Here is a 25749-nt window from a genome sequence, read left to right as displayed (position 1 = left end):
CGTCGTCGGCGGTGGCCGGAGCGCGGGCGGTGGCGGCGGCGCGGCCGGCAGCGAGGGCAGGGGTGAGGCGGGCGAAGGGCGGCAGCGCGTAGCGAGACCCACGAAGCGAGAACCAGAGAGAGACTGTCGCGGGCAGGCGGTCCCCCCGCGCCCCCCCCCGTCCTTCGCCGCCCGGTGGGTCCCGCCCGCCCCCGCCCTCCGGGCCGCGCGTCCTCCGGCCCCGCCGCCCCCGGAGCGGAGGATGATGAAGCTCAAGTCCAACCAGACGCGCACCTACGACGGGGATGGCTATAAGAAGCGGGCGGCCTGCCTGTGCTTCCGCAGCGAGAGCGAGGAGGAGGTGAGGGGCGAGGCCGGGCCCGGGACCCCCGAGCCGCCCCGGGGTGGGGGGGACTCGGTGCAACGGGGTTTTATTTTTAATAGGCGTCGTTCGGCGTCGCTGGCGGAGCTGGCGCTGCCCGCTTGGTTGCTGTGTCCGCTGGAGATGCCCGGTGGGCGGCAGGACGGGCGGAGGGGAGCTCGGGAGGGGGTTTGGCAGCGTGGGGACCGACCACGCTGGCAGAACTTCAGTCCAGTGCATCACATGAGATGGCAGAGGAAACCTGACCTTGGATTTATAAAAAGAAACTGGGATAAAAGGGGACTGATGGAGTGCCAGAAGTTGCTGTCCGGAGAGTTTGGGAGGAAGTGGGAAATAAAGGTGGATCGGTTGATTTGAGAACGGCCGCGTTGCTAAGGGGCTGCATTGTCCGGGAAGTTCCAGTGAGAAACTTCGCTCCCGTGTGCGGTTTTACACCAATTTTTGTTGACAGCTCCTGAAGGTGGGCTCGGGGTGCTCCGAGCAGCGAGGTTGCAGGTCTGCCTTCTGCTGCTGCTGCTGCTGGAGTCAGGCGTACACACTCCGCTGCATTTGCTGTGCCCGAGTGGCTGTGCTAAAGTCTTTGTTCTCCTGATTATCATATTTGTAGCTACAGGAAATCGGGAGGGAATGCAGACAGTTCACTGGAGGAAAGGCAATTAGCATACATCCAGTTATTATTTAACGTGAAGGAGACTGCAAGCCCTTTGTAGCTGTGCTGGCGTGATGAGGAGTGTCAGCATTTCAGCAGAAATGGTCTGAAATGACAGCAGTGTGTTTGGTGTAGTGTTCAGTGTAGCTGATCCTTCCCACGGACTTCCAGGAAATTTATGGACTGACCATGAAGAGGACCATCATTGTTTTTGTGTGGTGATGCTGGGGGTGCTCAGCACGGGTGGGTCAGGGCGTTGGAGTGCCCTGATGAATTGTACACAATTAGTGGGGCAGTTTGCAGGCTCTTCTCCAGACGGTGGAGGCTTGGCCATGTGTGAATGCAGTGTGGTTTAGGGTAGAAAAGTACTTCTAACAGGTGCCTGAGGCACTCAGCGTGTGACCGGTTGTGAGTTTTATTTTAACACACCTCAGGCTGCAGTGTTGCCCAAGCTCCAGCTGATCCCTCCGGCCCGTGGGAGCTGGTGACAGAACCCTTGTGGTGCTGGGGACACCCAGGTGTGCTATGGCAGGTGACAGAGCCCTCATGATGCTGGGGACACCGAGGTGTGTTATGGCAGGTGACAGAGCCCTCATGGTGCTGGGGACACCGAGGTGTGTTATGGCAGGTGACAGAGCCCTCACTGTGCTGGGGACACCGAGGTGTGTTATGGCAGGTGACAGAGCCCTCACTGTGCTGGGGACACCCAGGTGTGCTATGGCAGGTGACAGAGCCCTCACTGTGCTGGGGACACCCAGGTGTGTTATGGCAGGTGACAGAGCCCTCATGATGCTGGGGACACCGAGGTGTGTTATGGCAGGTGACAGAGCTCTCACTGTGCTGGGGACACCAGGCTGTGTGGCAGTGCCACAGTGCTCAGAGCTCCAAGGAGGAAAGTGAGCTCGTTCCCAAGGCACGCTGGCGTGGGATGGATGCTTCAGCAGGCTCAGCTGTCAGGTTGGTGTAAGGCTGAGATTCAAAACCCCTTTTGTGTCTTCGCTGTGGTCTCCACCTGCAGTGGGTTGAATTTAAACTCCTTCAGGCTCTAGTTTCTAGGTAAGGGCTGGAGTAGAACGATCTGTGTCTGGTTTCAGGCAGGGTTTGAGGGAGCTGGCTCCCTGTGCTGGTTGTGCTGGCTCATTCCTGGGGGCCCGTGGGAGGTTTCTGTGAGCAGGGCAGGCTCTGGGTGAGCGTTGTGCTGTCCCTGTGGTCGCTGTTGGTGGCCTCGTCCCTGAGCTCGCAGTGACAGCTGGCAGTGGCTCTGCTGCCCTGGGACAGCTCGGGGAGGGAGCAGTGGCTGCACTCCTGGCTGGGCTGGTTTCCTCAGGGTGTGCTATGTGTGCTGCTGGTGAGGAATGAGGCAGGGAAGGGCTGTGTGTGGTAGCTGGGAGTTGAACCCTGAGCTGAAAGTGCCTCCTGTGCTCCCACCTGTTACAGCCCTGCTGCAGGAGCTGCCCAGGAAGAGGGCTTGTCACAAATACATCTGGGAAAGTTCTTACCAATCCCACAGAATTAACCCCACTGGGATGGACTCTGTGCTCAGATCCTGCACTTGGCCTTGGTCAAAAGGTGTTGAAGTTAAACTTGTGTCAATGAGTGAAATCAGCAAGCAGGACACCTTATTAATTTTCCTTTCTAATTATTTCCTGGGTTAATTCTCATTTGTTGGTTTTTAAATAAACTTTGAAAGAAGCTGCCTGGTGTCCACTCACTGCGACTTGCACTTAATTTTGATAGCAAGAAAGGTGTCATCTGTACACATTTAAGCACAGAATATAAAATGGCTGTGAAAGATTTCTTGGTTTGCTCTTGGACAATAATACTTTCTAATGTTACTGACGTATTTTATTATTGATTGCTTCTATTTAAGTGGAAATTGAGATCTCTTTAAAAGGTCTCTCCAGGGAGGGGAGAAAGAGTCAGAGCCAAAGTATGTACATTAAAGAGCTATTAAAAGCTTAGTGTTTGAAAAGAGAGAAGAAAATAAGAATGTTTTGATAAATAAATTAAACTTTCTATATTAAAGTAGGATTTTTCCTAGGACTGGCTGTTTCTCATTACTGTTCCTTTTAAGTGCTTAAGAAATAGTAGAACTTTGGTCTTGCCTTTCTTCTTCATTTCCTGCTATGAACTCAGAAATCCCATTTTTTCCTGTTTTTAACCCCGCATTATTTCTTGAATTTAAAAAGTTTGTCAATGGACAAGAAGAAACAAGAGAATTCTGTTTACTCTTACAGAGGTTACTTTCGTATGCTTAGGTGTTTCCCCCTGGTTCTTCAGCTCACTGATATATTTTTCATTGAAATCTTTGCAATCCCTGGAGATTGATAAAACACCATGTCCTTGGTTTGGTGTTACATTTGCAAATAGAGAGTCTTAACAGAAAGAACTTTGTTCTTTTTTAGTTTTTATGTGATTTATTTTTTCCTTATGCTGCTGGAGGTCGCACATTGTCTCTGCATTGCATTTGGAGGCCGCTACTTTTGGGCATGAAAAAAGCTCTGGAACGTTTTTGGAAGACCAAGCATTGGCTGAAAAGAAGTCTTTGTTACATATTCCTTTAAAAAGCAGCACAGGGAGAATTCATTTCAGTGTGAATCTCAAATGGAGAAAAAAATTTACATTTTTTTGGGCATTGTGGAAATCCCCCAAATTGTGTGTGGTTTCCCAAGCTACGATTCCACCTCCTGGGGCAACTGGGAGAGCTGGGGCAGCAACAGGATTCATTCAGAGAGAGGGAACAGACTTCAAAGGACCTTCCAGCAGCCAAACACCAGGACTTTGCTTTTCCCATCTTTTCACGTGGACTGAACTCTCAGGATATTTGCAGAACTGTGGAAGGAGTGTGGAGGGAGAGCTCCCAAATCCTGTGGTACCTCTGGGGTCACTTCATTGCTTGGGGTGTCCCTGCTCCTCAGCATTGCCACCAGGGTGTTTACATAACACACGTGTGGTTTTTTTGTGTGGACCAGCTGTTCCATGAGGAAACATCTCAGAAAATGCCCCAGCAGCTGATGTCCTGCTGAGGTGATGTTTGACAGGATAAAGAGTCACCTTTGGGCCGTGGGTCCGGGTTTGAACATGCCCACATTGTGTCTGTGAAAGGACAAACTGCTCGTTAACCACGGGTGTTTTTAAAGACTCTTTTTTTATTTAATTTTTTTTGATGAAATGCCTCGGGAAGAATCTTTTCTGAGCAGTGAATGAGGCCTGAATGGAGCTGGGAGAAGAGAGGTTTCACCCAGGGGCCGGTGCCCTGGCACAGCTGAGCCCTCGGTGGTCACGGTGGTCACGGGGAGAGCTGGACCGTGGCCCCTGGGAGAGCCACTGGAATGCAAACGAACCTTTTTTCTTTTCCTTCTGGCCTCTCCTCTCCCGGGCCTGTTTTACTCCAGCTTGTGATGTAACACAGCAGAGCTGGGATTGGAACCCACCGAGTGTGGTGGGGATCACGAGGTGCTGCTGGGCTGTCCCCTGTGCCTTGGCTCCAGCAGAAACCAAAAACAGCTCAAACCACTCCGAGTGCCTCACTGCTGGGATGTAAGTGAGCCCAGCATCATATGATCATCCTGCTTGCTGTGAAATAGTCTCAGAATCCCTGTTCTGATGGCTGGGCTTGGCTGTGTGCTCCCATCTGCTGCATCAGAGGGTTGTGGTTGAACCCAAGTGAAGTTCTCCTGGTCTGCTGCTGACCTGTTACCACATCTCCAGGGGTATAAAGTCCAGCTTGGTAGTGGATCTCTTGCCTGTGCTTCTCCTGTCCCTCTCAGCCCTGTAAATTGTGTAGAATCTGTAGGTTGTGTTCTCCCAGAGCAGGAGCATGGATAAACCTCTGCAAAACCTGGCTTTCATCTCAAAAAGTGTTTTGCCTTCCCACAAAAGCAGCTGTCACTAAACAGTTTTACAAGCTACTCCATGGTCTCTTGTACTTTCCCAGACAACAAAAGGACGAAAATTGTTAAATTTTCACTTAATTTACTGGAAGCTCAGCGAGCTGTTGTGAAACTGAAGAACTGAGTCAGTTTTGTTCTGCTGCAACTGAGGGAAAAGTGACGACGATGGAAGGAGGGTGTGCTCCACCCTGGGTCTGTGGAGAAGGACCCAACAGTGCTGGCTGTGTCTGTGCTCTGCAGAACACTGCTTTGGAATGTCTTCCAATGCAGATCCATTTAGTGCTTGACTCAGAGCTGCTTTTGCTACCTTTTTCTCCTCATTCTGTGTGTTTTATACCTCATCTTTAAAAAAAAAAAAAAAAAGCCACACCCAGTTGCCTTACTTGGTTCATCTCAGCACCCTTCAGATAAACTCCTGCAGTGTGCAGACAGGTACCAGCATTTGGGGCTGTACCCAGCAGGGACTGCTGCCAGGGGACCTTATCTTTCCATGGATGGTCTCTCACAATCCAGAAAAACAACCTTCTCCCTTAAAAAAACCCACCCATGTGCATAGACTTCTATGTTCTTTTAAAATAAGGAGAGTTCTCCTGGTTTGCTTGGATAGAGCAAAATTAACAAACTCAGTTCTACCTTACAAATAGCAAACATCCATGTGGGAGTGCTGTAGGTGACATCCAGTGGTTGGGAAGCAGGGCTTCTGTTTCTTCAAACACTTGTTCTTTTTATATCCAGCTGAAGGACTGACTACACAGACCAGTCAAAGATCTCTCAAATTTTGTGTTTGTTTCAGAATTCCTGTCTCTGCTGCTGGATATTGCACACTGACACTTTCTCAGAAATTTCATGTTAACCTGTGAAATTCGGAGGTGTACGATCACCTGCTGGGTAGATTTTTGTCAGATGTTTCAGGGGTTACTTCTCCTCCTGCAGGTGACATATATTGATGCTGTGTGTAGAATTAACTACTTCTGTTTGAGCAGTTTCCCATGAGTTTGTGCATGTTGTATGTCCTGAGTAGGGTGGTTAATGAGAACAGTGTGCAGCTGCTGACAACCAGAGTCATTTGGGCTCTCTAAAAATCCCAAACACTTCTTCATTGCTTCTTTTCCTCCCTTACTCAGAAAGGCACTTTACAAGCCAGCATTTCTCCTAGAAAAGGTGCACCTGGACAAGTTGTGTAAGCACCGAGTGGTCACCAAACTGGTTTTGACAGGTGGAAATAGGTTCTGGGGTTTGGGGTCTCTCTCTGGGAGTGCCCCTTATCAGCCCTCGGCTTCTGAAAGCAGCGGCTGCTGCTGCAGGCGGTTCAGCTGCTCCTGAAGCATGGGAAGGCATGTTGCAGATAATTTCTGTGGTTATCTAAACCATAATTTCGCTGGAGGGGGAGGACTTGGGATTGTGTTCCTCCCTGGTAGGAGCAGGCAGTGGCTCTGCAGTAGCAGTAACAGGACCTGTGGAGTTCTGGAGCCAGAGCAGCAGCGTGGTGATTTATTATTGTTATACTAACCAGCAGCCTAAAAACCAACAAAATCTGCTGTATTTTTTCCTCTCTGGTTATAGGACTGTAGGTGCGATCCAAGCACTTGAAATGACTTGAACTTCTTCCAGTTCACCTCTTGCTCCCGTTCCAAAACTTGTGCTTTACTTTTGTCAAGTCCTCTAGTGCGAATCCCTTCCCTTTTGCACGTCCTGCCGTGAATTTCCCACCTCCAGCTCCTGGATCCCATGTTGTCCATTAAATCCCATTATCCCACGGAGCCTGCTGCAGGTGCCTGTGCAAAAATAACACTTGTCTAAGGAAATGTATCCTGTTGAGGAACTGGAATGCTCCTGGCAGGACAGGCTGTTACGGGCAGGGAGGGATTTCTGTGGCTGGTGAGAGTGTGTGTTGTGGTCCCAGCTGCTGAGCTGGCAGGTGCAGGGCCGGCTGTAGTCCTGCTGACCACCGGCTGGATTCCCTCCTACCATGTGCGAGCTGCAGAACGTGCCTGGAATAGCAAGAGGGTGGGAGAAGCCCTCCCGTGAGCCCTGGCGTGCACTCTGGGGCAAGCTGCCTTTGCAGTTTGGCAAAACACGTGATTTGCTGGGGAGTCATCGTGGCTGTGTTGCTGCCGGGGAAATGAGATTAATTTTGCACAGCTTTGGTGACGGCCGTGTCCCTCTTCTTCTCCTGCTGCTCCAGTTCTCACCCCTTGCTGGTCGTAGGGCTTAAAGGTGATTTGGTGTGGTCAAAGGAGCATCCCACTTTTTTCAGGTAGAAAAGCATTACAGGACTGATATTTGGAGATTGGGAGAATTGAGTGAAACACCCAAGGTGTTTGTTATGCTGGACACAGTACCAGCTCTGGGATGTGCCTGGCCATGGGACACATGGGAGCACAGCTCAGCTCCTGAGAACACACTCGTTTTAAACTGAAACTTTGAGACAAAGGCAGATTGAACAGCAAAAGCCTTGCAGTCAGCCATCTTCTCCTCCCAGCTCCTGCAGCCTCTGCGGCAGCAGAGTTTCCTTGCAAGCTGTGCTCTGATAAATGATGCTGGAGTGGGAAAGGAGGTGTAACGCCGGGAGGTTTGTGCTTCACTCTCTGTGCAAACAATGTGATTTACGGCTGAATGTTGATACAAAGCATGACAGTATTGATAGAAAGCATGTCAATATTGAGGGAAAGCCTGAAAATATTGAGGGGAAGCTTGTTAGGCAGTGCAGAGGCTGTGTCAGGAGCCAGCAGCTATGGATCAGCTCCTGGCAGCAGGAGGCTGCTGGGCCAGACCTGGATTTTACATCTTGCCTGCTGTTCTCCTTGCTGGCTGCCAGCTTGCCGGGCCCTGGCTGGCACAGGTGGGGAGCACTGGCTTTTCCTGGAAGTCTGGAAGGTTCTCAGCTCATTTTCTACTTGTGATGTGGCCCAGCTCCTTGCAGGGCTGAGGTCCCTTTCTGTCTGCTCAAATGCTGCTGTGGAGCCTCTTTCGAGGAATCGTGTTCCTTATGGTGTAGCTGCTCTTGTTTTATTTATGGGTGGTGGATGTTGTTTAAATCCACCACAGAGTGGGAGAACCTGGGTATGTCTTCTCCTCTGTTCCACAAAAGGGGAGTTAATTCTCTGCCTGATCCTGGTTGCCCAGTTCTTGCTTTGCAGAGCCCCATTATTCCTGTGAGAAGAAGACAGAAAAAACCCCTCCATGTGAATTACAGCAGGTTTGTGTCGGTTGTTTTAAAGTCAGTGTTGTGTATGGGGGATGCCCAGATTTATGCCAGGGACAAGTTCTTTACCCCTTTTCCCATGGAGCTCCTTATTCCATGTGGCTGTCTGGGCAGCCTTAGATGTCTTGGTGTGTTTCCTGTCTCTCCAGGCAGGGCTGGTACTGCTCAGGTTTGTTTGGGTTTGTTTGTTGTGTGCAGCTTTGAAGGTTCTCTGCTTCGAGCCCCTGCTGCACACTTCAAACTTGGCTTATTTTTCTAAACTTTCTCTTCTGTGGGGGATTGTGTGGGAGAGTTTCAGCAGGGCCACCTCCTGCCTTGCCAGAGATGTGTTGCTCATTTCCCTGCTTTGAAATGACATAATTGTCTTTGAAATCCTGGAAAACACAACTTGGCCATGTGACATGTGTGTTACCTGCAAATGCTTTTCCAAAAAGGTTGCAGGATGTGGCTCCAAAATCCAACTCCAAAATTCCTGGCAGGCCAAGAGTCTCAGTAGCCATTTTAAACACAGTTGCCTGGCAAGAATAAAATGGAAATGTCTGACCTCCCTAAGTGTTCTAGCCTGATTTAAAAACATAACTAAATTTTGTTTTATTTTTTGATGGCTGTTAGATTAAATTAACTACTGTAGAATGTATTAAAATCAAAGTTATTTATGTAATAAAGAAGTTAGTGAGCTAAAAAGCCAGCTGTACCCTGGGCTGGTCTACTGGAAGGTGGTAGGGGGTGGAATGAGATGGGCTTCAAAGGTCCCTTTCCAACCCAGACCTTTTTGGGATTTAGATGATGACAACTTTTTCCTTGATCCCTCTGAATGTGCTGGATGTATTGGGATCCAGGACTGGTGTTGGAAGTGTGGTTTTTTTCCAGCACAGCAATGTCTCCCCCTTGTTTGGAACTCAGCCCCTTTGTCTTGGGAGAGCTCATTGGTAGCAATATCCTGTTTGAAGTTGTTTTAAAAGAATGACCTTGTAGGGCTTGTTTCCTGCACTCTCTTGATGGGATTTCCTTTTTATTAAACAGGAAATAGTCTGATTACATAAAAGTGTGAGAATGACAGGTTTTTCCTTCCCAGCAAGGGTTGTTCATGTTAATTCTATTCAGAAAATGCTCAACTGCCAGAGCAGCTGAAGTTAATTTACTTTGCCTCAAACCATTGTTTGCACCCAGAAGTTCCTCCTGGTGTGTTGCTGAGGCATTGTCCCAGCCCGAGCAGGTTTCCTGGGGCAGTCTGTGTCCAGGGTTCTGTAGCAGATCCTTGTTCTCACGCCTGGAAGGTGGCAGGAGTTCAGGGTTGTGAGATGTGCTGTGCTGACTTTCAAAGATCTGGTTCTGCAGGGTTTTTTTATATTTTTCTGCTTTTTTTTCCCCTCAAGCTGGAGCTCTCAATTCCAATGGGAGGTGGCGGAGCTGGTGCTTCCTACCTGGCAGCAAAGGTGCACTTGAAATGGCTGTTCCTGCTCTTTTAGCTTTGTCCTCAGAATCACCAACTGACCTGGAGTCAGGAATTTGAGTCCAAGCTCTTTTGGATGATGAGTGAGGATGGAGTAGAAGTCAAGTACTGTGCTAGGAAGAGGCACAGTGGCAAACTGAGGTGGCTGAGGAGCCTGTCAGGGACTGGCTGCTGTCCCAAGGGCTCTGAGGATGAATGAAGTTCACATGCCCTATTTAGGCATGGCTTTCTGGTGGTGTTTTACATGGACTGGATGCCTGGAGGAAAGGAATTCTGCCTTCCAAACACTTGGGATGTCACTGTAAAGCAAACGTTGTTCTGTCACAGCCTGGCCAGAGGACAGGGCAGGCACCATCCCACTTGGAGCTGTGGAACTGAGGTGGCTCATGCAGCTTCATTTTTTTTCCAATATGAGTTTGGTCAGAGAATTTTCAAGATAAACCAACTGAAAAATCCTGGAAATCTTGTGCTTGTTTTTGTTTTGGAAGTTTAATTTTGAGTTCTGTAGGTAGATTCCTTTGGGTAACTAGTGCAAATCTTTTCATATCCTACTGGCAAATCAGTGTTTCCCCAGTAAAGCCTGGGATTGCAGTGTCTCCACAATGCAACTCCCAAATGTCTGACACTGTTACAGCTGGCCTGGAACCTAATTGGACTGGTATGTTGGAAAGTTTCTGGAGCAAGTCGCTTTGGCTCCGAGCTTTGTGCCCATGAAATGATGAAGTACAGCAGGATAACTCTAATGAACAAGCTTTGTTTAGAGAGCTGGACAACAGTATTAGTGTTGTTTTAAGTTTCCATCTCTGCTCATGCATGTATTGCAAGTAGATTTAATAAGCACAGCGTCTCGCTGTTCTTTAGGACAGTCTGTAGCCAGCTGAGAGTGGTAGTTAGAGTTTGTCTTGCTGGGAGGTGGCAAATCAGAACCTGAACTTCTACAGAGCAGAATTACCCTGGAATAAAAAATACTGTTTCAAGAAAACCTGCCACAAAGCATGTGTATGGCAAATCCCTCCTGCGAAGAGGGTTGAGCCATTTTTCTCACTCACAAAAGTCTGTCCTTCCATGCAATCCTTTCTTAGAGGAGTTTAAGTTTAATAGGTTTAATATAGCCTTTCATTTTGCTTTCACCTCATTAAACAACCTCCTCTAAACCAAACGTAGCCAAGTGCTGGCTCCAGAGCTGAATCTTCAGTGCTTACTGCAAAAAAGAAGTGACAAACAGTGGGGCTGAGAATCTGTTCAGATAATTGCACATAAATAGTGCAGTGGGAGTTCCTGGACATGTGTGTGTTATTAGTGACAGAACTGCAGGGACAGGCAAGGCCAAAGGCACCAGGAGAATTAAATCAGGGTGCTTCTGCAAAGGGTGGAGGTGCTGAGCAGCATCTGTGCATTTGTGTTGTTGCCTGAGCTGTGAGGACTCTGCAGCGGACCCACACTGTGGGTGATGCTGTGCCCAGTGCTAATTGAGCGTTTTGGTGTGCAAGGAGAGTTTTTCCTGCAATGCATCAGAGCAGGGAGAGGCAGTGGCTGAAGTAACACGGAGTGTGGGAGTGCCTCGGTGTCGCTGCTGATGGAATTTGTGCATGGGGAGAAGCGAGCTCACATTTGTGAGGGAGAAGCGAGCAGTGGCAAGACCCTGCCTTGGGTGGGTCGTGTCTGGGGGTGTGTGAGGCACAAAGACAACCTCTGGGCTCCGAAGGGGAGCGCTGGGGGTGCCATCAGCTGTCTCTGCTCTCCACAGGTGCTGCTGGTGAGCAGTAGTCGCCATCCAGACCGATGGATTGTCCCCGGGGGTGGCATGGAGCCCGAGGAGGAGCCTGGCGTGGCCGCCGTGCGCGAGGTCTGTGAGGAGGTGAGTGGCTTCACCGTTTTCCTGGCTTCTGTGGGTTTGTTTTCATCACTCTTCCTTCTTCTCCTTGAGGTGGAGAGGGAGACAGGGTCACTGGTGATATCCCCATCCCACGTGGGAGGAAAACGGAGTCCTAAATAAGAGAGCATGGGAATGTAATTAAACCTCTCAGTTGGAATGAACTTGTCCTTGCCTGATACCTTCAACTGAAAATAAAGTTCAGCTCTAGTCACTTCAATATATATATAGTCTCTGCTTCATTTTCTCTGTAAGAGAGCTTCAAAATTCAGCTGTGCCTTTGTGGACCTGTCCAGTACTTGGGTAGAAGGTAGAAATAAACCCTGAGGAGCCACTGGAAGCAATACAAATATAGGGACCTAAGTATGTTTTTGGTTTAGAATATAGTGAGGTTTATGTGAATAAGTGAAATTGGCCATAAGTTACCAGCAGCAATTCCTAAAGCGTGCATGGGTTGGTTGGTTTCTTTTCTCTTTTTTGCTTGAAGCTCTTTCAGGAAGGAGATCAAACAGCAGATCAAACACAGATCAATGGGCTGTAGGGAGAAGGCACATTTTCCTCTTAAAGCTGCTGGAAGAACAATTTTTTTCTTCATAAGAAGTGTAAAGGCAGTAAATGGTAGTTGACTGCACTGTATGTAAAACATGTCTTTGGAATTTGCCTCTGAATATTAACCAACTGGGGAGATGCTTAGGTTCAGAAATGACTGCATGATTATAGATAGAATGGCCAAGTAGGTTCACAGTTACATAAGGCAGGATTAAAAATGCTTTTGAGAGGGTTATAAATCTTTGGGCTCTGTGCAGAACAGAAAGCAAGAGCTAATTGATGGGACTTGGGAGGAAGCTTCTCCTGTAGCTGCTTTTTTGAATTGTCTGGTCTATGCAGGTTTTTTCCTGAATTATTTGGAAGAATGTGCTGCCGTCTAACAAAACTCTGAATATTCAGACTGTTGGACTAACCAAATGTGGCAGATCTTGTGTTGCATATTTCTCTTTGGAGATTTTTATAATCTAGCAGTTTATCAGAAAGAGATTATACAGTCAAAGTTTATTTTTTTAGGTGTCTTTTATTCCCTCTAATACTGGGAATTGCTTCTTGCAAATTTTATTTCCAGCTTGTAACCCAGCTCCTGCTTTTCCAGTAACTCGGCAGCCTTTCAACTGCTTTACAAGCCAAAGCGAGTGTAACCAGAACAATAGAAATATTTTTAGCTGCAGACTCCTGCTTTTCAACCCAAGCATTATTAATAATGAGGCAATTTGATACAGAAGTCCAGGCTTCATTCAGGAGGTGCAGAGCCTCTCAACCCCTAAAATAAATGTGCAGGGGCACTCCCTGCGCGGGCAGCGGCGCCCCGGGAGAGCCGCGCTCCTTCCCTGCCAGCGCTGCTGGACGGGAGCCCTGGCTGGGCTCCGGCCGTGCAGGAACTGGTTTGGGCTGGCTGAGATCATCCCGCTCCTCCGCTGGTGTTCCCTGCTCACGTGGAGCCCTGCCCGCTGCCAGTGTAACTCAAGCCCTGGCAGCCTGGCAGGGCTGAGCTCTGCCCGGCCAGGCACCTCTGCCCGGCCGCTCCCGACACGGAGCGGCAGCAGCTTGGAGCCAAGGGAGCAGCCGGGAATCACCTGGGCACCCCCGGCTCACCTGGGCACCCCTGGCTCATGTGGGCACCTCTGGCTCATCCCGGGCTCACCTGGACACCCATGGCTCACCTGGGTACCCCCAGCTCACCTGGGTACCTGTGGCTCACCCCTGGCTCACCTGGACCCCCTGGCTCACCCCTGTCTCACCTGGGCATCCTTGGCTCACCTGGACCCCCTGGCTCACCCCTGTCTCACCTGGGCATCCTTGGCTCACCTGGACACCCTGGCTCATGTGGGCACCACTGGCTCACCCCTGGCTCACCTGGGCACCCCTGGCTCACCTGGGCACCCCTGGCTCATCCCTGGCTCACCTGGGCACCCCCAGCCTCGGGTGGTGGTGCAGGTGGAGGAGCTGACACAGAGCTGTCTGACACCAGCACCTAGTGGTGCTGGCAGAGCTTTAGGGGTGTGAGGCCTTCCCCGTTTGGGCTGTGCTCATGTGCTGCCACTGAGGGTCTGCACACAGAATTATCCCCCACATCCCCGGCCTCGAGCTGTTGGGGGCTGTTTGCTGGGTGTAGGGGGATGTTGTTGGAGCACAGCAGGAGTGTTGGGAAAGACAGGAGCACCCACCTTCCCAGCTGGGAGCCCTTGCTCTCCCTTCCATGTGAATCCAGCTGTTCTGGGGTTGTTTGGAGCTGAGGCTGATTTCTGAGTTTGAGGTCTTTGCTTCTCCCCTGGGACAGCCATTCGTGGGGACACAGGTTAGCTGAGCAGTTCCAGTTTGTTGCTCAAGGTGGGAGAGGGAAAATCCAGTTTCCCCCATGGCAATGAGCAATGTTCAAAGCTGTAGGAGAAATGTGTGGGGTTTCTTTCCTTGACTTTGGTATGCCTTTTCCAATTTTTAATAAGAGCTGGTTGGAAGAGCTGTAAGAACTTGGGACACTTCCTGTTTCTTGTGGCTTTTAAGAATGACAATAGATTGTCTCTTCCCAATTCATTCTCTTTTGCATGGTGTGCATTTTTTTTTCAAAACATGCTTCCATAAATGAACATTTTAACTTCTGCATTCACTGCTTTAATTTTACTGTGTATGTGTTTGGGTTTATCCATGTCATTGCAGAAATAATTGCCATCTAAAGTTACCTAACCTTTCCCTCTTTCTGTTCCAAAAATGAAATGTTGATTCTGAGTGAAGGCTGTGATCCCTCTGTCCCAGTTTGAGTTCAAATCCTTGTCCTAGTTTGAAGTAGTCCTTATCTATATTAGTCTGTACCAGCACAAGTATTAAAGTAGACAGGTACCAACACTTGTCATGCTCCCTGTTGTCTGCATGAAATTGGAAGTGACTGGAGTTGTTGGGCATTGTTTGTGCAGAGTGACAGCAGACACACAGCAGCTCTGGGTCAGAGCAGCCTCTTCAGAAGAAACCTCTTATTTTTGACAGGTTGCTGAGAAGTGCTCTAGTCGGTCTTACAGAGCTGGGAACTCCACGTGTGTTCTAAAGTTCACCTTGTGGAAGGTGTGTGCCCTTTTCAAACAGGTCGTGGTGCTCATGGAGTGTGCTCTTTGCTTAGGAATAAGGGGTTTTTATGGGTGTGAGCAACTGGTGAACATCATGGTTTAGAAATAGATGCCTTAAACTTATTATAGAGTGACTTTGAAAAAAGCCTCCACACTCATCTGTCACACTCAGCACCAGTTCCTTTTTCACTTAGAGCATTCTTCACATCCTGACCTTTAAATACTTAGTAAATGTCAAATTTTATAACGCTGCAGGAGTGTTGGTTGTTCTTTCTTCATGGGAGTCAAAAGCCAGATAATCTGTGCTTGATCTGTGATCAAACAGGCAATTGGTGCCAATTTCAAGAATAGTCCATCACAGCAGTACTTTGATCTGGTTGCTGGAACTTTTTTTTCCCCTCTTCTAAACATGCTTTATAGATAATCTTTCCTGTTTCATGTATTTTGTTAGTGATTTAGAACACAGATATTGATACCTTTCGGTGCTAAAATAGGAAGATTTTTTTTAAGTACTGCAGGAGCCACAGATGAATGATGACATGATGGCCTTTGAACCCCTCCTAGCTGGTCATACCCAGTGCAAGTGATGGCTCAAAGTCACTGTCCCTTACCCTGTGTACTCAGACTTCACAAAAACGATTGCAGTGTCTTAAAGTTCTTCATTCTGATACTGAATTTCATTTCTATTTCACAAGTGTAGAAGCAAATACAGGTGTCATGCAGTACTGAATTAGATGAATGAGTCTGACCTTCTGTGAGACATCAGAGTTTGCCCAGCTGGCCTGGAATCAGCATCCTCCAAACGTGTCCACAGTCCTCCTGGGTGGGATTTGCACCTTCAGTAGTGTAGGTCTTAGGCAAATATTTGGGTGTTCCACCACAGTTCTCTTGCCCAGCAGTAATCTGTAGTAGATGCAGGCTTTGAGCCTAATAGAGCAAAGTAAAATAGTTGAAATTCCAACCCACATTTTCCTTAGCTCAGATGGAAGGAAATAAAAGCTGTCCCGAGGAACAGATGGTGTTGCTGCAGGCTGCTTTTTGCATCTGACCCCAACTTATTTTCAGCTTTGAAACCTGAACCTGCTGTTCTTGGATGGCTTCAGTAATTTTTCTTTATTAAAACAAGTTGTTCCATGAGCAGCAGAACTAGTAAAGCTTCATTTCCTCCAGGTTTTTGTTCCTTGTCCTGAGCTCCCAGCCCACCCCTCTGGGTGCACTGGGGGTTTGAAGTGTGTGCTGGGCAGGCAGCTGCCTCTGGCAGTGTCTGTGGCTGATGTGCTCTTGCCAAAGCTGCCTTTTCCTCCTCCCCTGAACCCTGAACACTGATTGAGATCAGCAGAGCAGGGGAAAAGCTCATTTTGCCAGCTCTGTGTGTCCTCTTGTACCTGAGCGTGCCTCTCCCAGGGAATCCTGTTGTGTGATTGCCTTGCTTTGTTTCCACACCCGCAGCTGGAGCAGTTGGTGCTGGTGCTGTCCTACCCCTGCTGATGGGTTCAGGAGCATCCCCCTGGAATTCTTCCTGTACTTGGAGGATTGCAGCACTTCCAGCTCAGAGGGGCACAAAATCAACTGTGCTCCTCTGCCTCACTCACTGGTCTGGGCTAGGAGGGCCATTAATTTACTATCTAGGAGAAAATTCCTGAGTCATCTGCTGCAAATTAAGATTTAGACCCTGCTGCAGGTCTGGGTGAGCCTGGGACTGTGCTTTAACTCTTCAAGAAAATGTTCTTACCCATGTGAAAGGAGGAGATGGGGAGCTTGCCCAGAGAGGAGCCTGGCAGTTCTCTTGCTGCTTCCAAGCTTGACTTGTTAGTGATAACAGTTGTAAGTTATTTTCTCAGGTATCTTGGACAACCTCTCCTGCTGGTGTGGGAGTTTAGTGCTCCATCAAAAACAGGTGTATGACAATCCTGTTGGTGTTGAGTGTCCTGTATGTTGTCTTTAAAATCACTTTACCTGGAAAAAGGCTGAGAGAGGCACTGGCCCCCAGGAGCAGTGGCTGATGTTTTTTGCAGGCTTTGGTAAGAACTTGCTTTATAAAATCAGCCTAATGGGGTTTTTTGAACCATACCATTCTTTTATATCACCATTTTCAACTGCACATGAAAAGTTTATGTGTGAAGCAAAGCTTAGAGCTTTCTCCAGTTGTGTGATGATAATGCAACATGATTTTTCTACAAGACGTGTTTGTCTTGGCATCGTTTTTTGTGCCTTTTGGGGCAAATAAGACCAGGCAGGACAGAGCAGGAGGATCCTGGTTTGCAGACAGCATTATTTCCATCATCTCTTTACCAGCACAGAAGGAAGGGCTCCTCACCTCCCTCTGCTACTTCCAGCACAGTTCTAGAGCTGGGGTAAACTGCCTGGGAGGCTGCTTGAGCAGAATTCATCCTTCGTCTCCAGGCTGGCCAGTTGCCTGGAGATAAATTTATTTCTAGTCAGACTTGAGAGTTCACTAAACCATCACAACAAAATCCCTGGCTTCTGATTCAGTGCCTGCAGGTAGGGAGAGCAGAAATTCAACAACCTTTTCCAGGAACCAGTGAAGCATTGGCTTAAGACAATTATTTTCCAGAAATATTTGATTGTGCTTCACCTTTGAATGCATTCATGTCCGTATGTTGTGAAGGTGGAATCCTCCAGTTCCTCCCTGTGTTTCTGCTGCCTGTTGAACATGGCTTAGCTAAAAATAAACCCCAGTGCTGAAGGAGTTCCTTGAGGGAAATGCATTTGAAGCATTTACATTCCAGATGCCTTGGGAGAGGGCTGAGGCCAGGTCAGCGGGGTTGGCACAGGCTTGGCACAGGAGGGGGAATCGCTCGCCCGCAAAGGTCAGCGGGCAGTGCCCGCTGTGCACGGGGCACCGACCTGCTGGGGATTGCTGCTGCTTCGTGGGGCTGCTGCTCCAGAAACAGCCCCCGAGTCACGGGCACTGGGGCACCTCTGGGCCCAGCAGGATGTCACAAGTACTGCTGAGACAATAGAGCTTGTGTCCAAAAATGAAATGGGAGATTCGGTTGATTCGCTTCCTAGATGTGGAGCTCAGTGAGTGCGTTACCAAAAGGATTGATGTGGGAATCCAGGGCTTCCCTCTGGCTGCCCTGGGACCCTGGCAGGGCTCAGGAACCCCCTGGACAGAGCCCCAGAGACACTGGCTGTGATCTCTGGCCATGGAAAAGAGTTTTCAATCTCACAGGATGAATTACCAGCTCTGAGGGTTTGATATCAGTAATAATTAAGTGTGGCACGGGTGCAAAAGTAAAATTTTGGAATTCTAGATGAGGGGTCCAAAGGGGACAAGATGGAGGAAGTTGGATGTGCCTTGTCCTTTTTCTCCTTCTTCATGCCCTCCATGTCTCACTGTGGTGTTGGCATTTTTCTGTTGGTTCAGGCTGGGGACACACTGTCCAATGTAGGTGACAGATATTGGCACGTTCTTGTAAATGCAGCCCAGGGAGTTTCTGGTATTTAATGTTTGTCACATCCCACTGAGGGCAGAGCCCCACACGCTGCCCTGCAGGACAGAGCTGGGCAGGGCAGCAGAACATGTGAGAGATCAACAGAATAAACAACCTGGAAACCAGCACAGACCAATTATGGCTTCTGCTTTGGCAACGGGGCAAAAACACAGAGACTTTTTACAATCTCAAAATCATCAATACCTCAGATTCCAACAGATTTATAGATTTCTCTGACTGCTGGTAGTGAGGAAGCTCCAAACTCTTTGCTCCTGGGGCATTTCCACATCAGCAGCTGTTGGAGTGAGGGATTCTCTGGCTGGATTCTCTGGTACCTTTTTGTGCAGTAGGCTGGAACTTAACCAGGAAAATGGTCTCATTAAAGAAAGTTCTTCCTTTCTGACATCACGAGACTGTGTGGCAGCTGGTCAGTAGGACAGAGAATTTGTCTTATCATTAATGTGACTTAAACATCTTTTTTTTTAAAAAAAGAGAAGCCTGGCATTATCAGATCTCTGTATCTCATCTGCAAGAGGCACAATTTCCCTGGGCTGTTGATGGGATGTGTTCCAGCTGCTGGAGACGGAGCCGACTCTACCTCCCTGTTGTGGCTGGGTCGTGTGCCAGGCTGTGTGGGTTGGTTCAGACCTGTTAAATCATGGAGCAAGATCTCATCTTGTCTGTAGCACTTGAGTTCCAACCATTTACAGTCATAAAACAGAGGGAGTATAAAACAAGGGCAGGAGAGTGGGCTGGGATTGAGAGCTGAGGAGGGTGGGGAGGGAGCCAGCAGAGAGGTGCCAAAAGGGACACCAAAGTGATGGAGTGGTACATCCTCAGTAGCATTCAAACAGGCAGAAGTGTTGCTTAGATCTCCTGATTTGTGCCTTGGCTTGATTCAAGAGCTTTATTTCAGTGTGCATCTGCCCTTTGTGTTATATCCAAACCTCTCTAGTTCCTGCTGCCAGGGCCATGTCATGGCATTTTGTGTTTATATTGGCTTGTTTCAGGTGTGTGCAGGACACCCCTGAAATACCTGGGAGCTGGCACATCACTCTTGGGGTGTAAGTGAGATGTCTTACACGTATTTTATTTCCTTAAACTCTGATTTTGAAGGGGTAAAACTGCCAAACCCCAAAGCCAATTTTCCTCTTGCTCAGGCTGTAATAACCTGCAGAGGAGATTCTGGTCACGAGGACTGTATTGGTATGCAAAGAGTAACTCCTCAAATATTTCTTCTTCCTCCAGATTGAATTCAAAATTGTTTGAATGTAGGAAAACAAGAAAAAAACCCTGGGAATGCTTGGATGTTGAGCACTTGGGATACATTTCTGGTTTTTGCCTTGTGACTGTGTTGGTTTAAGACAAGAAGAATTTTGGAACGTTTGCTTCCTGTCCTAAAGGAACTGGTCCTGCACAACAAGTAGGAAACACGTACTGAGCTGTTGTTAAAGCATGTTTCTTTTCTCTTTGAACTTCCCTAGGCTGGAGTGAAAGGGACGTTAGGAAGATTAGTGGGAATTTTTGAGGTAAGTTTCAGATGTGGGTGCTGTGAAATTTTGTTGTAAAAAATCATCTTGGAGTAACAATGGCTCTGCAGGATTGTGGGGTGAGCTGGTGCTGGTTTGGTGCAAACGTCAAAGTCACTATTAAATCAATAAAAACACACCTGCTCAGCAATTCTGATCTGTGCAGTGGGCACTTCAGTGAAATCACTGGTGATAACTGGTGTGGCTGAATATTCTTGGTGCTGCCAAAAGTGGGGGAGTGGGGTCCCCCTTCATTTGTAGCACTCACAGCCACACCTGGCACAGTCAGCAGGTACCAGACACGGCTCTTCTTGCTGCTGTTCTGGCACTGACTCCTTCAAACTCATGGGAAATAGGTCAGAACCTTCCCAGCTGAAGAACTAATTTGTAAGCACATCAGTCCACAAAGCCCTGCTCCACAGATGAGGAACTACACTTTTGGGTATCCCTATCAACACTCCCGGACCTCTCTGATTTAAAACACAACAGTTTTTAGTTAAGAATGAACTGTGCTGTGGGAGGAGCTGCTCCCGAGGTGGGCAGTTTGCATCTTGCAGTACCCAGTGCCCTCCTGCCTAACAAGGTTTGGTGGTGCTGTTGGTTGCTCCTTACCCTGTCCCCTTTGCCTTCCAGAACCGGGACAGGAAGCACAGGACTTATGTTTACGTACTCATCGTCACCGAAGTGTTGGAGGACTGGGAGGACTCTGTCAATATTGGTAAGCTTGGTGCATGCTGCCTTAGCTGATGGAAACAAACCACAGGTCAGCTCAGCATCCCTCTGCGACCCGGAGTCTGTGTGAGTGTCGTTGGGAAAAGTTGCAGTGGCGTGTCCTTTGGTTGCTTGGGAAAAAAAATTGTGGTGAAATCGATGATTTGTCATCTCTGTGACCCGGGAAAAGCCAAGTGAGTGTCCAGCTGCCTGCGCAGCAATTTTGTGTTTAGTTCTTGCACTGGATGGTTCCAAGCAAAGATGAACTGTCCTGTCTGAGACTAGAGGAAATATATGTGAGCAGTGTGGGTTAATCATTCCCTGTTACCTTTGAAACCTTTGTGTTTAAATTGGATTCCCAAGTGGAAATGAACCCGTTGTTGCCACAGGGTTTGTGACTGCACTGCAGCAAATGGAACATGACTCCCCTCAGGCTCTTTATGGAAAGAGTAAGAACTGAGAGCTGTCCACAGGAACCTGAAGTCCACTTGCAAACTGGTGGAAATCGGGTAGTGCTTGGTGTGTGTGTTGTGAGTTGTCGTAAAATGAGCATCTGGCTTTAAATAGAAACTGCAGAAATAGCAAAATAATGGTTTTTTATTAAGAAATTCAAGACAGGGGATGTAGTGCCCTAAACAAACAACTGTCCCTGGGGATGGGGAGTTGTCAGTGTGAGGTTGGAGGGGGAGACCCTTGAGATCAGAGAACATCGTTCTGTTGCACCTACTGATTTCTCTCTTTGCCCCCAGGAAGGAAAAGGGAATGGTTTAAGATAGAGGATGCCATAAAAGTTCTGCAGTATCATAAACCAGTGCAGGCCTCGTATTTTGAGACCTTGAGGCAAGGCTGCCTGGCCAACAACGGCACCCCGGTGATGACCACGCCGTACTCCGAGAGCTCCGTGTCCGACATCAGATGACTGACGACGTCCCTGCGAGAGCAATTCCCAAAAGCAGACTGAGACCTGGATTTCCCTCCCCTCCCCGTTTCCATGCCTCCTCCCTCACACCAGGCATGGGCAGCCGCCTGGGGCAGAGCAAGTGTTCAGAGTGCTGCGATTTAGTGCAAGGTGGGATGAATTTTTTTTTTTTTGTTCTTGTTGGCTTTTTTTTTGCTTTTTTTTTTTTTTTTTTTTTTGGATCTGTATTTTGTAAAATACATTTTGTGCATGAAGTGCCCCTTTCCCGGTACTCCGCTCCACGGCCTGGAGGCTGCCAGCCCCTCATCTGCCTTGTGCTCTGAAGTGTTCCAAGTGTCCCCTTCGTGTCACCCCAGCCAGAGCCACTTTTTTTTGGTTGTTTGTTTTTTTTTTTTTTAATTAAAAGACTTCCAATGTGAGATCAGCTCTTCAAGTCTTAGTCTGTACTGTAAGGTGCTGCTCAGACCCGTGTGGGGATTACTCGCAGCACATCTGTATAAACTTTTTTTTTTTTAGATGGAGGATCTAACATTTTAATTTTGCGGGAGTTTTTTGGTTTTTTTTTTTAATCCTGGTCTGCTTCTGAAAAGAAGGGTTCACGATTAATCTGTTTGCCTTTTGCTCCGTTTTTTAAAAACACACATTCTGTGACAGTGCTGGTGGCTGGGCCAGTTTACTCCCCAACCAGTATCTCCCGATTTAGTGCAGTGACACTTGAAGTTGAGGGCAGAGCTCGGATCACCTGCAGACATCCCTGCTGCTTCTCCCACAGCTCCCGCCAGCCTTTCTGCGTTTCCATCCCCAGGAAACCTCCCGGAGCTGGTCTGGAGCCGCCGGCCAAAACCAAACAGCCCCAGCAGCGCCGGCTGCGGCGGAGCCGGGGGTGCAGGGGGGGTCGGACGGACAAACTGCAGCTGCAGCGAGGCTCAGCAGCGCTGCGCCTGCTCCCGCTGCATCCTGCCTCTCTGTCCACATGCCTTACGCCGTGCCCAGCTGGACACCTGGGGTTTGTGCTGGACCGTCCTCACCGCGCTCCACCCCGAAGAGAAATCCCTGTGGGGGGGAAATAATTCAAAAATTCAGGTGTTCGGTCTCTTGTCCTGTGGTTCTGCGGCACTTAGGGTGGCACCGTGGAGCGTGCTTGAGGTGTGCCCTCCGTGAAAGGTACAGCTGCCTCCCGCAGGCAGCATTCCTGGGGAGCAGCACAGCAGAGCTCCCCGATGCGTTGGCACGCTTCACTCGGGGGGGTTGTTGTTTTATTGCTGTAAGTTTCATGCTGTCTTGATTTGCCAACAGTGTTGTCTAGTTGGGAAATAAAATGGGAAGGGTTGGGGTTGTGTGTGTGGGGGGGTGGGTTGGGACAGGTACAAGTTTTGGGAGGGGCATTAATTAATCCCTGGCTTGGGACAAGAAGCGGTTGCTGAGTTCAGTAACTTCTCCTTTGTCAGAGCAGAGCCAAGATGTGAAATTAAATCTGCAGTACTTTTTTTTTTTTCAGTTTTTTTTTTCCTGCTCTTTATTTAACAAAAAATATTCTAATAAACACTCACTGTTCTGGAGTTTTCTCTCTTCCTGAGAAGCGCTTACAATATAAAAATCCGATAGAAATATCCATGGAGCCTGGGACAAGGGGGAATGGTATCCTTGCTGGTTTGGCAAGAAGCTGTTCATTTTAAGATCCTCTTCTGTTCCTTTCCTTGTTCTCCCTGCTTTCATCGGTGTGGAGTAGCCAGGCCAAAAGCAGTGCCAGTGATCGCTGACATGGAAAACCACGCGTAAGGAACAGCCCATTATTCAAGGAGTAGCTCAAACCCAAGCGTCTGGAATTGAGCCTAAATTACACCAGTTCAGCTCACTTCAACTTAGAGACGAATGTACAATCCTTTCTCACTATGTGCTGGTCAGCCTGAACCAAACTCTCAAAAGGGCTTGAATATTCTATCTGGAAGTGTCCAAGAAATTCCCAGAGTCGCTGTCCCCGTGCCCTGCGAGGCACCTGACACAGCCATCTACTGCCTTCAATGAGTCTTGGTCTCTACTGTACAGATTAGTATGTTGGAAATGCTTTGCAACAAAACAGCTGGTACTCCTGAAAGAGTAACTGCAGTTTTAATATCAGCAGCATGCACACTTTTGTTTCTAAACTAAAAAATGTTTTTACAGGGCTGTTAAACTGACAATTTAGGGTAGAATATTGTTAATGACTTGCTAATGGCTTATTTGTTTGGGTCAGAAAAAATAAATTGTGCCAAGAAAGTGTTTTAATGTGGCATGGATTGATGCTGTTACCACGGAGTGGCTGATGTTCTGCCTTGTAACTGGAAATGGCTCCTGGGGCAGGAACAGACTTGATGGAAGAGATGCAGATTTCCGAGCAGGCCTGAGCTCTGTGCTCCCCAAATTTCTCCCTGCACCACACGATTCCCATCTTCCTCAGCATCTGAGGTTCCTGCTGCTGCACCCCCAGCAGCTGGAATGGTTTTGTCTAAATTGGTGTTAATTAATTGGTGTGGGACTGAGCGTTGCCCTGTCTGTGTGGGGCCCGGGGGAGCTGTGGGAGGGTGGCTGTGCTCCCACAGCCCGGATGTGCTGAGTGCCAGGGATGAGCCTGGGGCTCCAGCTGTGCTGAAACCCGTGCTGTTCCGAGCTGGGAGCGTTGGAAAGTGGGTTCTTACCTCAGCTGCCCCTTGTGTGGGGTGTCACTCTGTGTCTCAGCATCCCGTGGGAGCAGTGCTCAGCTGGCTCAGCCGAGTGTCCCCAGACACCAGCAGCAGCCATCTGCTCCCTGCCTGGCTGGTCCTCAGTGCTGGTTTGGGGTGTGAGCAGGGTGCAGCTGATGGAAGGGGGCAAAGCCTGAGGGCTGCACATCAGGGTCCCTCAGCACCCAAACCTGTCTGCCCTGGTGCTGGGGGGAAGGTGGGAGCTGGGTTTGGGGCTGGAAGGAGTAGCAGCATCAGGATTCCCACCAGTTCTGTTCCAGTGTAGGTGGACGCTGTGAGCTCTTCCCTGCTCTCCTGTGGAGCACTGAGGCAGCTCGTTTAGCCTGAGCTGGAATGTGCCTTCAAGCAAACTCTGTAAAGGGAAAAATGAAAAGGGGTTGGAATCTGCAAGTGTGGCTTTTCCCTTGTGTGGCCACAAAGTGTTCAGTGGCTAAAAATGTGGGTAGGGAATGTCAGGAATCCTCAGTTCCCGGATCTAGCAGGGGCTTTGGGCCTTTGCCTCAGTTTTTCCATGCAGAAGCTGTGTTCAGCATTCCACAGCGAGCAGGGATCAAAATCCTGGAGGCTGCACAGGTCCAGCGAGCACCCCTTGTACCAGAGCTGTAGGTTTGCCTGCCTGTTCTCTCTGTTTTATCCCAAATTAACATGTTTGTGTTTTCACACAGCCAGATGCAGCATCCATCCCTGTGCAGAGCATACAGGGAGCACTGGGGCTTGGTGAGGGGTTGGTTTGGGGTTTGACCCTCCCAAGTGGAGCCTGTGGCTGGTGCTGGGGTGGGGATGGAGCTGCATCCTCAGCCAAACCTGCCCCAAGCAGTGCCTGTTGCAGTGTGAGGAGCTTTTCCCTCTGCCTCACCCGGTGCCAGGCTGGGTTTTCCCTCCTGGCTCTGTTCTCCTCAGTAATGGCATCATCTGGTGGCTGCAGCCCTTCAGGGACGTGGTGACCTCGTGGCTGGGGTGTGATCCTCATTTTCCTAACCTTGGGATGAGCTAATCCAGCTGCTCTGGGCTGCAGAGATCCTGGAGTGCTGTGTCAGGGGTCTGTACAGAACTGAGGTGTAGCTGGTGAAAAAGAAACTGAACTGGACTGAAGTTGTATTTAGGAGATTTATAAATCTCTCTTTGGTGCTAGTCCATAGAGGTTGGGTTTTTTGTTGGTTTGGTTTGTTTTTTTGTTTTTGTTTTTTTTTTTTTTAGTGGGAAGGTGGGAATTTTGATGTTATATTTGGTGAATTTGCTCTAGAATTGCCTCAGAAACCTGGGGAGGTCTGAGAGCGTTTGTTGGATTTCCTGTGTGTCCTGTTTTATATTTATTAAATCAGAAAATCTCGAATGATCACTTTGCATTTGCTGCTCAGTCCTTCCATGAGCTCTGTGTACATGGGGGGCTCCTGGCAGTCCCCCAAATCAGCAGAACGGGACCCCAGACCCCAGCTGAGGGAGAAAGGACCAGGGTCCATCGTCCAGCCTCCTGTCCATAGGTGTGCTTGCCTGAGGCTTCTCCATTCCTCCCCAAAATAAGCTCCAGGGCTGGCCAGAGCTGTGGGGTTTGTCTCTGCTTTGTGTCTGAGCTGGTCCCTTCGTGCTCAGCCCCTCCTGCAGGAGCAGGAGGTGTTTGCTCCTGCTCGGTCCTGGCTGGCTGGTGCAGGACATCCCTGCCTGATTCTGAGTCTGATGAGGTAAAGCTGGATGGTCCTGGCACGAGGGGTTTCCTCTGTTCAGTGTGAGAGGGAGCCCGTCGCTGTCTTCAAAAGAGCGAAAAATGGCAAAAAATAAAATCGGGGGCTGCCAGTTTGCCGAGAGCGTGGGCTGCAATCCAGTGCCAACCAATCAACACGCCAGGGTTTCACACGGCTCTGCCTCCTGCCTGG

At 48.9% G+C, this 25749-nt stretch overlaps 1 protein-coding gene across 4 annotated transcripts; it reads left to right on the top strand.

The window, feature by feature from the left end:
- Positions 1-193: 193 nt before the first annotated feature.
- Positions 194-23417, top strand: NUDT3 (nudix hydrolase 3). 4 transcript variants are annotated; one of them, XR_013341268.1, is made up of 6 exons: positions 194-340; positions 11309-11419; positions 19484-19528; positions 20162-20246; positions 20989-21403; positions 22539-23417. XR_013341268.1 is itself a non-coding variant. In XM_021535988.3 (5 exons), the coding sequence occupies exons 1-5, from the start codon at positions 242-244 to the stop codon at positions 21156-21158; spliced, it is 510 nt and encodes a 169-aa protein (XP_021391663.1). In that variant the 5' UTR covers positions 194-241; the 3' UTR covers positions 21159-23417. The 4 variants fall into 4 exon arrangements, 3 of the variants coding, with proteins under 3 accessions (XP_021391663.1, XP_031362838.1, XP_031362839.1); XM_021535988.3 differs by having other exon boundaries at positions 20989-23417; XM_031506978.2 differs by lacking the exon at positions 194-340 and adding an exon at positions 11038-11212 and having other exon boundaries at positions 20989-23417.
- The last annotated feature ends 2332 nt before the right edge of the window (positions 23418-25749 follow it).

Source organism: Lonchura striata, chromosome 30 (genome assembly GCF_046129695.1).
Source record: "Lonchura striata isolate bLonStr1 chromosome 30, bLonStr1.mat, whole genome shotgun sequence".
NCBI lineage: Eukaryota > Metazoa > Chordata > Aves > Passeriformes > Estrildidae > Lonchura > Lonchura striata.
The sequence above is the reverse complement of the archived record's forward strand: the minus strand, read 5'-3'. Positions and strand labels throughout refer to the sequence as shown.

Bases quoted from the DNA above. Each gene is read 5' to 3' on its own strand.
- NUDT3 (XM_021535988.3), top strand. From the start codon at position 242: ATGATGAAGCTCAAGTCCAACCAGACGCGCACCTACGACGGGGATGGC. The intron at 11,420-19,483 runs GTGAGTGGCTTC...GAACTTCCCTAG, and splicing joins TGCGCGAGGTCTGTGAGGAG to GCTGGAGTGAAAGGGACGTT. The intron at 19,529-20,161 runs GTAAGTTTCAGA...TTTGCCTTCCAG, and splicing joins GATTAGTGGGAATTTTTGAG to AACCGGGACAGGAAGCACAG.